Here is a 13,077-nt window from a genome sequence, read left to right on the forward strand (position 1 = left end):
TTTTCAAAATGAATTTTATTATTTTATCTAGTAAAGGAGCCATCCTTTTATCCCTGGCATAAATCCAACTTAGTCATGATGATTTCTTAGGTGAACCACCACAGTTTGTCTGAAAGGATTTAAGTTTTGAACCAATATTCATGATATTGGTCTCATAGTTCTCCTCTTGTGCTTTATTTTTCCTTTGTTTAAGGACTAGAACTGTATTTAACTCATAAAAAGAATCTAGTAGGGTGCTTTCTTTTTCAATTTTTGAGAATAATTTATATAGTATCGATACTAATTCCTTAAAAGTTTTGAGTTCTCCGGTGAATCCATCAGAGTTGAGTCATTCTTCCCCCCACCCCTTTAGTAGTTCCCTTACAGCAATTTCTATTTCTTTCTTTCTTTTTTTGCTAGGCAATGGGGTTAAGTGACTTGCCCAGGTCACACAGCTAGTAAGTGTCAAGTGTCCGAGGCCACATTTGAACTCAGGTCCTCCTGACTCAAGGGTTGGTGCTCTATCTACTGTGTCACTTACCTGCCCCAGCAGTTTCCATTTCTTATTCTGAGATTGAATTACTTAAGACCTCCAATTGGTCTTCATTTAGTTTATTATTTCTGAAGGCATTCTATTTCTTTTTTGCTGTCAGTTTTGTTAGCATAAAACTGTGCACAGCAGGTTCTAACTTTCAGTTTTGTTGTAATTTCATTTTGTTTGTTTGCTATTTTGTTGGTTTGTTGATTTACTGCCCTCTTTTTAATCAGACTGGCTAAAGGTTTATCAATTTTACTAGTCTTTCCAAAGAACCAACTTTTAGTTTTATTTCTAATTCCTATAGTTTTGTTTAGTTTCCAGAGTATCTATTCTGAGATGCAGCTAAAGCAATCCTCTAGGAAAAATTCTCTTCCTACAAATATACATTTTTAACAAAATAGAAAATGAGATGACTGATGAACTGAATATGCATTTTAAAAAATAGAAAGCCAACAAATAAACCTAAAATAAACAAAAGGAATATAAAAAAATTAGAGGAGAAATAAACTAAGAATTATTTTTTAATGTTAAAATGTCTAATGGCCAAAACTGAACCCTCCTCCCCTCAACTCCTGACTTGACTGGCTAGAACTGCCTTAACAGATATGCTATAAAGCAAAGGATGAACTGTCAAAAACAAATACATGAAGTACTTTGTTAGAAAAGTTCAATTAGGTGTTGCCATGGTCTCCAGAACTACAAAAACTAGAGACTCAGCTCGAGATTCTAAGCCTTGAACTGCAACCAATCCAAAGTGGTGTCTCCAGAGACAAGTAAATTGGACTTCATGACAGCTACCTATGTAAGAATTCTTTAGTGGAGGATTGTCTCTTGAGAAAAAGACCATCATTCTAGATACCAGAGCACCCACTCTTCTATAGGCAGTATATTTGTTTTTACTGTAATACTATTCTTATAGTATTAATAGTTTTCTACCACCACATGGGCAGTATACTTTCTTTACATCAAGTGCATCTATATACTTTTTCAGTCCTGAATGTTTTGGGGATTTGAAGGTGAGTCTGCTCATTACTTTCAACATCAGAAACCAAAAAAAGAATTAATGAATCTCAAGACAACATTTGATTATATTTCCATTTTTTTTTTTTTGGGAAAAACAACACCTCACACATCTACAGAAATAAATCCCTTTATTTTATAACATTCCTTTTCCTTTTTAAAATGTAGTACAGTACTTGTATCTGGATAACCTTGAGAAAATCTATAGAATACCTGGCACTATTGTTGAAGATTATACAACTGGGCAGAGATATAATACCTTTATAAATGTTGGGCAGAGAGAAAATTTAGTGTTTTCACACAAAGATAGGGAAGTTATATTTAACACGTTTTCTTAAATAAACGTGTACTTTGAAATATTTGAAAATCTGTTTCCTAAAAATTTGTCATCATGCTTTATTATAAGTTATTTAAATCTTACAGTTACATAGATGATAATGCCCAATAGTTAATCAAATATATTACATCAAGATATCAGCAATAGCAAGCTAATACTGCACAATCATATTGGTGGACTGATTTAAGAAATACATGTTTTTTTTTACAAGTAGCAAACAAATCCCTCTTTGTGGTACATATATTTCAATGACTTCTTTTCCACTTTTGTAAAATAAGGCTAAGTAATAAGACATATCAGAACATGATTACATAATAAAAAGTATATTTTTAATTACAAATCTAATTGTACATATAGGGCAACATACTGCAGTTTCTACAGAGGAGTGCAAATGAGCAGGACTTTCCTCATAAATGTTAAAGATGGATTCATTCCATGTGTTCTCAAATAGAATTTGTGAGTGTTATACTGACTGTTTCATGTGTGTTAGAGGTTTGATCATGAGTAGTAGTGCTAGTATGAAACAGAGGTGTGCTTTGCAAGCTGTCAAAAGCTGCCATTCTAGATAGTTTCTAAATGAAAAGGGTAGGTACTGTGACAATATAACTTTTAAAAAGGCTCCATCTGTCTTCATGTAAACAGGTATTTTTAGCCTATCTTATTGCATTACATATTAACGGAGTAACATACATAATTCATTTTAAGTTGTCATTTCAAGCAATTCTTCTAAAGTCTTTTTAATCTGTGGTGACTGAGATGCAGCCTGGTTTAGTAGACTGTGACCCATTTGTGCAAAAAGTGCTTTTGATAATTTAGCTGTGGCTGTTCGGATATTCCCTCCAGCTCCAGGTAGGAAGCCACTGTTCGTCATGTTGCCTAAGAGGTGCCAGAGGACAGCCACCACCTTCTGTTCTACTGCGTGAGGTTTCCTTTGATAGAGATCCATAACAAGATCTGAAATGCAATCGTATGGTATATAAGTAAATATCTGTTGTAATTCAGTTCATTTTAATTAAAAACATCTAAAATATAACACATTCCAATATGAAATATGAAACAAGCATAGAAGAGTGTTATAAAAATTCACTAAAGAATGAAAATAAAACATCTCAACATTTTAAATTAAACCACTTTAAAATTTGTAACAGAATAAGACATACTACAACATTTGGCACAATAATTTACTTCAGAAAGAATAGGAACGAGGGAGTCAAACCCCAACTTCACTCTGAGATGCTCCTTTCCAAGTGAAAATTGTATTCCATTATAAAGAAATAAAGCTACATTCTAAATCATGGGTCACAACGGTAAAAATACTGAGAGGGCATACTCTCTGTCTTACAGGTAATTTCCAAAGGGCTTCATAAGGGCTTCTTTTAAGGACTCTTTTTTTTTTTTAAAGCTTTATTAGGAAGACAGAAAACATTAAAAAATGCTTTGTAAAATTCTAAAAAGTCTTGTTGGGGCGTGGCTTGCTTCAACTTTAAGGCAAAATAATACTGAATCAGGTAGGTTTCTTAATACTGGTTACCAATTGTAAACAGCTAAAAATTCATATCATCAGAAAATTCAACATATTTACCAGCAAGCTTTTCAGTCATATCCTGTTTTGCTTTTCCATTTAAAAACTGTGCTTTTGTACAGAAAGTTTGTAGAAGTAGGTAATTGTCTAAATAAAAGTGGATAAAAGAGAAAGTGAATATAGTTATGGAATATTAATTTTTCATTAAGAGGCAGAAAAACATTTATTTCTAGAATGTAGATATGTTTGAAAAGTTTACACAATGACAAAACCAAGTAATTAATTTAAAGTTCTTTACTAGGTTAATGTGCTTAAAGAAATTGAGAAATAAAAGAGTAGGAACATTTTCTCAAGTATAAATGTAAACTCTCTTTTAGCTTTAAAATGAAAATTTCTTACCAATATGCTGACTCAGAGCATGAATAACATTTGTGGCAGCAGCGTAAATTCCTGGATTCTTGGAATTTAGATTGTTATCCACTATTGCAGGAATGAGCATGTTGATTACAGGTGATAAGTTATCTCTGAGCAAAGGAATCATTTTATGCATTGTTTCCAGAGCTATTAGATTTACTTTACTATTTGAGTCATGTAGCCGAGATTTAAAAGCATCAAAGATCTGAAAATAAATGAGTTAATGATACTGAATGAGATGGGAAAAAAAATTTTAATCACTAATGCTAGAACTCTAAAAAATGTAAATTAGACCTAGGTTTATTGTTCAGTGATTTCAGTAGTTTCTCACAAGGTTAATATATGTAAAGTGTTTTGCAGACCTTCAAGTACTATATTTGTTGTCGAGTTGTTTCAGTTGTGTTTGACCCTTTGTGACCTTGTTTGGGGTTTTCTTGGCAAAGATACTGGAATGGTTTGTCATTTCCTTCTCCAGTTCATTTTACAGATGAGAAAACTGAGGGCAAACAGGGCTAAGTGACTTGCCCAGGGTCACATAGCTAGTAAGTGTCTGAGGCCAGATCTGAACTTCGGTCTTCCTGACTCCAGGCTTGGCTCTCTATCTACTGTGCCACCTAGCTGCCCATGGTAATAAGCTAGGTCATAAGCTATTAATCAACTGTATAGATATTAAAAATTTGCATTTAAAAGCTATCTTTTTGAGCCCTTTATGCAAAAGAAAAAAAGCTTTATAAGTCATTCTTTATTTCAGTATTATAATTCCATTAAAATCTTAATTCTAGTCATAAAACAGAACAAGAAGCCCATTCTTAGCAGGTAAGGTCTACCTTATTGGAGGGAGTACTACTCACACTGATGAGATCATGTATTGACTTAAATATTAAATTACTTTATTATATTAAATCTAAAATAAGATGAATCAAATTGATTTCAAATGAAAGAACAAGTAATGTTTTCATTTTAGTGTCACAAATTTTTATCTAAAATGTAATTTGCATAATATTCTAACAATGTCACAATGACCATATACTTTAAATTCAAGTATACATGAAGTAAGGTCAGTTACAAATTAATTTTAAAACCACATATAAAGAGTTTCCTTTTTCTGAACAAACTGGACCTCTCCACATATTATTATTTTTACTACAGACATTTTAAATTCATTTTAATGTCTTATTCTCTTCTAAATTAGGCTTACTTTCTAAGTCTTATTTTTCCAATTAGTTTTAATTTTCATGGTCTCAAAACAAAGTTAAATGTGATAAAATTATCAAGTTATATTTTAAATTTATTTATTCACCTACACAGAGAGGGAGTGAGGCTTATCTGCTGCAAATACTTTTTGCATACTATTACCTTTACAATGTTTCCAACAACAAGTTCCTGATTGTTTTCAGTGTCTGATAAAAGTTGCTTGATTCCATTAATTCGATCTCGGAAGTCTTTTGCATTCAATAAACCTGTTATAACTTTAATATATTCAGCACTTTCTGAAGAATTGCGGGGAATGGTTTTTCTTATTTCACGTATGTCTATAGTCTCCCTAATGGGAAAGAAGAGAAGCATATTTAGCATACTTAATTTTCTGCAAAGTCACTTACCACAGTAATACACACACACACACATATATATATATATATATATATAATAAACAATTATATTCCCAGGATTCTCAAAACTCTCTACGGTTTGTTCCCCTGGTCTTGGGGAAGAAATTTCTTTTGAGGCTTCTTTAGTTTATTAGAACTCATAAATCCTTTTAAATGGTGGAAGGAAGAATCCTCTCCTCCCAAAAAGGCCAGGAAAAATATTAAATGAGGAATTTTTTCGAAAACAGCGTAATCTACTGTGGCCAAGGCTTTTTGACAGTATACTATTTTCTACACTGTGACTAAATAGGAATAACTAATCCTGAAAATGATCCTACAGGCACTGATGACTTTGACAAAAATTGCTTTTCATCTAGAGGTACTGGTGGCAATGATTATCATAGCCGCCAAAGCAGTTACCTGCAAGTTTCTAGTATACCTATTGAAGCATAGCTAAACATATGGCTATTTCCAAAGAGAAGTGATTTGAAAAAATGACTTTGAATATTTGGTTTGTTATTATCTAAATGTGTATTCCTCTTCTTCCTCCTACCTAGAAAGCCATTTATCATAACAAAGAATTTTTTAAAAGTAAAAATAAGAGGAGAAAAAAAATTTCATCAAAACCAATCAACACGCTCAAATTCCTTAAGATTCTACCCAAGGGCTCAGATTCTTAAAATTGGGCCCGCCTGCATTAGCAATACAAATGCTTAGATTTCTTAAGAATCTGGCCAATATGGCAGATTTTTAAAAAACCTTGTCTTTGGCTGAAAAACAAACAAACAAAAAACCAAACGAAACCCCCCAAAAACCTAAAACAAGCAATACATTGAAATAATCTGACATTCAATGTAACGTTCCACACCTGTGCACTCCCCACCTTTGCAAAGGAGTAGGGTGAGGTATCTTTCTGTATTGCTTCTACGTGGCCAAGCTCCTTTTTTGTAATTTTACAACATTCATTTTTGATAACTTTATGGTAATTTTTTTTCTTAGATTTATATTGTTGTAGTTATTATTTATATTATTTTCTTGACTCTGCTTACTTCTTAGATCAATTCACATAATTCTTTCCATGATTTTCAGTATTCGTCATATTTTTTGTTTCTCTTTACACATCACTCTACATATTGTTGTGGAATTCATGTACCACATATTATCTAGCTGTTTCCAAATCAGTGGACATCTACTTTGTTTCCAGTTCTTTGATATCACAAAAGTACTGCTGTAAGAATTTTGGGGGGTATTTCTTTTTGTCAATGATTTCCTTAGGGTAATTCTAGCAGTAGAATCCAAAAATAAGTGATTAAATGAGTCCCCATAGATCAGAGATTCTTAACTTTGGATGATGGATAGTGGTTTGGTGAAGTCTACGGCCTCTTTGCAGAATAATGTGTTTAAAATGGAAGGAAATGTTAAATTTCAGTTAGATGTTAGTGAAAATAAAGATGTATTTTTTTTTTCTCATCCAATTTCACAGACTGCTTGAAATCTATCCATGGGCCTCTTGGACCCAGGATTAAGAACTCCTGCTGCACATGGTGAAATTCTCCAGATGCTCCTATTTATGGATTACAGGGTGCTAAGTGTATGAAATCCCAGAAAATTGCAGAGCCTCCTAGATGTGCTCCAGAACCATTTGAATGACTCTGGCTTAACTATCCACTCAGGAAGAACAAAGTATACGAAGAAAGACTCTACTCTTTCCGGGATCTCCTCCAACCTATCGGACCACTCCTGGGCCTCTTCTGCCCGGATCTCAATCTAGGTCGTTCCACTTAACCATGGGCTCTGTCCTGGGTCCTTCCGCCCACACTCCCCCCCAATCCTAATTCACTTAGTGTTCTTATCAGTTCTCACGGATTTGATTATCATCTTTATGCTGATGACTCTCCAATCAGTTTATCTGGTCCCAAACTTTCTGCTGACTTTGTCTCACATCTCCAACTGCCTACTGGACATCTTGAACAGAATATCTTGTAGACACCTTAAACTCAACAAGTCAAAAAACTCATTATCTTTCTGTCCAAATTCTCCCCAGTTTCAAACTTCTTTATTACTGTTAAGGGTACCACATCCTCCCATTTCCCCAAGCTCACAACCAGGTGTCATCTTCAATTCCTCAGTATTTCTTACCACCCCCATGCCCCTAATCTGTTGCCAAAGCTTGCCAATTTCACCTCTGCAACATCTCTCAAATTCACCCCCTTCTCTCCTCTGGTACTGCCCCCACCCTGGTGCAGGCCCTCATCTCCTCACTCCTGGACTATGGCCTGCTGGTTGATCTGCTGCCAAAAGGCTCTCCCCATTCTAGTCCATACTCCATTCCACCACCAAAGTGATTTTTCTAAAGCACAGGTCCTATCATGTTGCTCCCCCACATCCCTTAATAAACTGCAATGGTTTATTCCTCCAAGATCAAATACAAACTCCTCTGGCATCCAAAACCCTTCATAACTTAGGCCTCCTCTACATTTCCAGTCTTCTTAACCCTCTCTCCCCCCAGTGCTCTTCATCCCAGTGACACTGGCTTCCCTGCTATTTCTTGAACAAGACATTCCATTTCCCACCTCCTGGAATTTCCACTGGCTGTCTCTCATACCTGGAATTTTATTCTTCTTCATCTCTACCTATTGACTTCCTTCAATCCACCTACAAGCAACTTTTCCTAATCCTTCTTAATTCTACTTTCTTCCTTCTGTTGGTTATTTCCAATTTATTCTGTATATAGCTTGTGTTTGCATGCTGTCTCCAGATTGTGAGCTCCTTGAGGGCAGGGATTGTCTTCTGCCCTTCTTTGCATCCCCAGTGTTTATCTAGCACAGTGCCTGGTACACACAAGAAATGTTTACTGAATGACTATTCTCAGGAAAATTTTTATATAGCTAGACAAAGGCAGATGGGTTAGTAGTTATCTATATTCTCTGGATTGCCATTTCTTGGGTAGTGATGAGGTCAGATTTTTACCATGCCTTTGGTATCTTCTCCCCTCCTTCAGATAACTTTTAAATTGATCTTCAATGTTCATACAATCGTTCTGTCTTTCATGTATCTCCTTGACATACCCTAGTCTAGACCTGCTGCTGGCTTTTGTCCTTTCTGGAGTCACTTTTTCCTCCTCAGTAAGTTCATCTAGTATGGTGATGTTTAAAGAATAGAGATGTAGTGGTTCTATTGTCTTTGATAAAAAGAATTTGGTATAAAATCCTTTAAAGATCTTTTCCAACTTTGTCCTGTTTGCTGTCCTTTAACTAGTCTGTTCTTGCATGATCTGAGGATGACTTTGCTTAGTTTGGCTTCTTGCCAAATTTTCTTCAGACTTTCTTTACATTGCATTATTTCTTTCTGAGAAATACTCCTCAAATTTTCCATTATTCTTTTTTTTTTAATAGTTGCAATCAATTTATTAAAAGAGATGATTGATTAGGCATCTGCAATGGTGACTTCAACTTCTACACCTGGTTCGATGCTGATAGAAGTGATCTGTTTAACAATTTCAGAAGGACTGTGCAAATCAATAAGGTGGATTCTCATCTGGAACTGATCCCAAGTCTGAACCTTCACCGCAAGGAGTTTTTCTTGTTGGAATTCAAAGTGTCTTAGTGGGCATTTGAACAAGTCCCTTCACTTTCAGGTTCTTTTCTTTGGCTCCTTTAATTAGGTCAGCACACACTTTCTTGAAGAATTTCACACTGCGGCTGGTGAGGGTGATCTGGATCCGGTGAATGGCCACTTTGGGCTCCACGAGGGTCTTGCCGGTGTCTTTGAATGCCACGGCAGTGGAGCAGCTTCCTAACTGGCTTATTCCTCAGTGAGAGCTAACATCGGTGAGTCAGGAGGAGGAGAGGCAGAGACTGCCGACTCCACAAGGCTGCAGCAGCTATACCTTCACCCCATTATTCTTTCCTGTAAGATTTTCCAACTCTAAATTACCGTTGCCCTTGCCTGCCATATCTCTTTGCTTAAAAAATGACTGAAGTGTTTACTAAGGTAATTTTCTGGGATTTTTTAGACTTCTTTATGCAAAGTTTTCATAGGTTAAACTTCTAGTTCAAATTATAATCACTATTGATATCCTTTCATTAAGAGGCAGCTAGGTAGCACAGCAGATAGAGCAATAGGCTCTAGCTCTTTATAGAGCACAATAGCTTTTAAAAGCTATATATACGTTTATATAGGCATACTTCAGTACTTTAGCACTTGTGATTTCATCAGTGTGGATTGGCCCTCTACAATTAAATCAACTTAAAATTAAGTCAACATATACTCTCATACTTGATTACTTCAATGCAAAGGAAGGAATAACAATTTATTTTAAAATATGATTCATGAGTGAGGAGTGAGAGACCAAGACTTATAAACATCACAGGAGCCTTACTCATTTAATAATGCTAATTTTCTTTGAGGAAAAAAATCAGAATAGACCAGGAAGACCTGAGTTCAAATCCAGCCTCAAATACTTACTATCTGTGTGACCCTAGGCAAGTCAAAGAAACCTGTTGCCTCACTTTCCTCAGGTATAAAATGAGAATAACAACACCTTTCTCGTGAGTTGTTAAGATAATAAGTAATATTTGTAAAGCACTTAGCATAGTGCTGGACATGGAGTAGGCACTATATAAATGCTTATTTCATTCCCCTTTCATCTACCCATAATATTTTTTGTATCCATAATTTGTTTCAGTAGGTCAGGTTAGAGTTGTTTTAAATGCATATTCTTTTTCCCCCCTCATTTTTATTCCTGCTGCTAGCTTTTTATTAATTCTAATCTTTATTTTAACAAGTCAGTCGTTTGACTATACAATCATTTCCTGTCAAAATAGAACTAATTTCATTTTTTGTAATTTCTTTGGTGTTTGTCATGCCTGGTGCCTTCTGATTTTTTCCTCAAAGAAAATTATCATTATTAAATGAGTAAGGCTCCTGTGATGTTTATAAGTCTTGGTCTCTTTCACTCCTCACTCATGAATCATATTTTAAAATAAATTGTTATTCCTTCCTTTGCATTGAAGTAATCAAGTATGAGAGTATATGCTGACTTAATTTTAAGTTGATTTAATTGTAGAGGGCCCTTCCACACTGATGAAATCACAAGTGCTTAAAGTACTGAAGTATGCCTATATAAATGTATATATAGCTTTTAAAAGCTATTGTGCTCTATAAAGAGCTAGTGGCAATGAATATCTTTCTCTAGAAGTGTACTTAGGACTATTTTCTTTTGCTAAACAATCTGAGTTGGAAAATGAGCAGCTTAGATATCGTAAGACTATGAAATATAAATGTCTCTTTTTTAAGATAAATTATTTTGGTCCTTGTTGAATATTTTAGACATTTATTCGTGTGTGTGTATCTACCTTGAAGACTAATCTGAGTCTCCTCAGAAAGGATTTAGGGATAGTTCAGTTTGAGAGTTGTTAGATTGTATTTCTCTTCCCATAGGTTCCTATATGACCCACTACCCAAAATTCTCCTAACACTTTGCCAAAAGCTAAAGGCATCCTTGGCAATTAGAACGAGCCCAAATATGACCACTTCCTCAGCTGCCATTCTGACTATCCTACCACTAGGGATCCTTGCGACCCAGTGGTCATTCGCCCAATAAAGAAATCAATGATGAGTTAATTTTGTATCTTTTGTCAAGGAAGATGTTAATAATAGAAACATCCATTTCCTGGGTATGTAGACCCACAATGCCTCCCACCCTTCCAGTATGGTAATCTACTTCTTCACTTCTCTAGTTGGAATATAATATGTACACATATTTCAACTTTGTATATATTTTACATTTATATATATATACATATATACACACACACATATATATGTACACACGCACACACACACACACAGTTTCTAATCAAATATAAGTTCTTCCAATACCTAACACAGTGCTGATCATATAGTAGGAACTTAATAAATATTTGTTTACTATTATCTTGAGGGTCTTAAACAGTTCCTCACCAAATTTCTCTACTACCTGTTTTTCCTTTGAAATTGGTATAGAAGCTTTAATTACTTTCACAGTGGTATTTTTGTAAATACTTGTAACAAGGATTTCAATACTAGATGAACAAATGTCCCATTAAATGTTACTTGTTGCTTCTGGTCAACAAATTCCACAAACTCCTTCTCCAAGAAGTGATTTTTTTCAACTGGTTGCAACTGCTTTCTGTCTTTGATTTTACTTATGTCAACAATGTCAGGATTGATAAGATTGAGTTCATCTTGTATATCCTCTGTTGGTCACCAGACAGGCTCGCATATGTTACAGTACTAATAGCTACATTAATATTTGTACATGACCTAAAAACCATGCAATTCTCAGCTACTCTGCAACTGTCACTGTAGAAGCAGAAAGACTGAGTAATCTGTTTCATGGGTTGTGATGGTCAAAGAATTCTTTACTAAGTGGCCAGCCTGCTGTTGATGATTTCTCTGTGTTTAATTAGGCTAGTTCTTGGAGATCAGGTCTAGCCTGTTTCCAAAAACACAACTGAACCCCTTCCAGTACAATGAACTTATCTAATCTTGTACTCTGCTGGTATGGCCATCAAGAATCCATAGTCACCACTCCCCCCAACAAGAGGGCAATGAAGTAAGACTTTGTGTTATATTATTTAAGCTTAAATAAGTCATCTGTATAACTTAAGGGACACATTCATAAAACTATCCTCCTTTTTTCTGCAGTATCTTTGAGTATTAATTTTTTGATAAATTATAAAAAAATTTTTTTTGAACACAATGTTTTCTCCAGAGGTCCCATAAAAACAGTACTATAGCACAAATAATGGAATACATCACAAAACATGCCTTTTCATGTTGCCTTGGAACTATTATTCAACAATATAATTTTACAGTTATCAAAAAGAACACAGTACTTTCTCAAAGGTTAAAAAAAACTCTTGGGGTACAATTTAGACTTAGTATATTAAGCCTCAAGCTATGTAAAAAGAGGGCAACAAAATGTTCTGCCAGTATATTTGTTTTAAAAACCTAACCAAGCCTTAACTGCTTGGTGACAATAAGTATGCTGTAAATATACAACTGCCTTATTACTTCACAGTTTGTGTATTGTACTTAAACTTTTAACATTCCATTCAATTTTTACAGTCCTCCTGGGGGAAACCAGTTCAAGAAAAAAGTTAGAAAAATTATTTCCACACAATAATTAATCAAATTATATGATATATCAAATGATCCTGCCTTTCAGTTGAATTGAGAACATCTCTAGAAACAGAGGATGACCTTGTACTTCCAATACTGCCAGCATGAGAACGCCTTCCTTTGGCTGATGGAGTATCTAATGGTATCTCTCCTAATCCCTGAAGGTGAAAAAAAGAAAGCCAAATATTACAATATATAATTAAAATCACAGAACTAGTAATTTATAAATTAAAAACAGATAACACAAATTTTTCATAGCAGCAATTACAGTGCTGTTTTAATCTATGTATTTTTTTTAAGGTATCATTACGAGGAGATCCTTGCAGGATTTACAAGCAGCAAATTACTGTTTTATAATGTATGCTAATATGAAATAAACTACTGCATCTGTGACATAAGCAGTTTATGATTCTAAATAACCCAGTAGTTGTTCATCACTAAGTTGATCTCTGAGATGTCTTGTCCCTGACAGCTGTTATAGCCACAGCAGCTAATATATCTATGTAATATA

General features: G+C 34.6%; 1 protein-coding gene across 3 annotated transcripts in view; it reads right to left on the reverse strand.

Moving 5' to 3' along the window:
• Window positions 1-1,651: 1,651 nt before the first annotated feature.
• The window catches only part of LOC114030140 (TOG array regulator of axonemal microtubules protein 1-like), a 96,664-nt gene continuing 85,238 nt past the window's right edge, over window positions 1,652-13,077 (reverse strand). For 2 of the 3 annotated variants that reach the window (XM_027844886.1, XM_027844884.1), the window contains 5 exons: window positions 12,606-12,724; window positions 5,167-5,353; window positions 3,796-4,015; window positions 3,457-3,543; window positions 1,652-2,828 (listed from right to left, as the gene is read on the reverse strand). In XM_027844886.1, the coding sequence (XP_027700687.1) occupies window positions 2,575-2,828; window positions 3,457-3,543; window positions 3,796-4,015; window positions 5,167-5,353; window positions 12,606-12,724 (867 nt within the window). In that variant the 3' untranslated portion in view covers window positions 1,652-2,574. The remainder of the gene's footprint in view (window positions 2,829-3,456; window positions 3,544-3,795; window positions 4,016-5,166; window positions 5,354-12,605; window positions 12,725-13,077) is intronic. The other variant, XM_027844885.1, reaches the window with a different exon arrangement.

This window comes from Vombatus ursinus, unplaced genomic scaffold, assembly GCF_900497805.2.
Source record: "Vombatus ursinus unplaced genomic scaffold, bare-nosed wombat genome assembly UNPS02014945.1, whole genome shotgun sequence".
NCBI lineage: Eukaryota > Metazoa > Chordata > Mammalia > Diprotodontia > Vombatidae > Vombatus > Vombatus ursinus.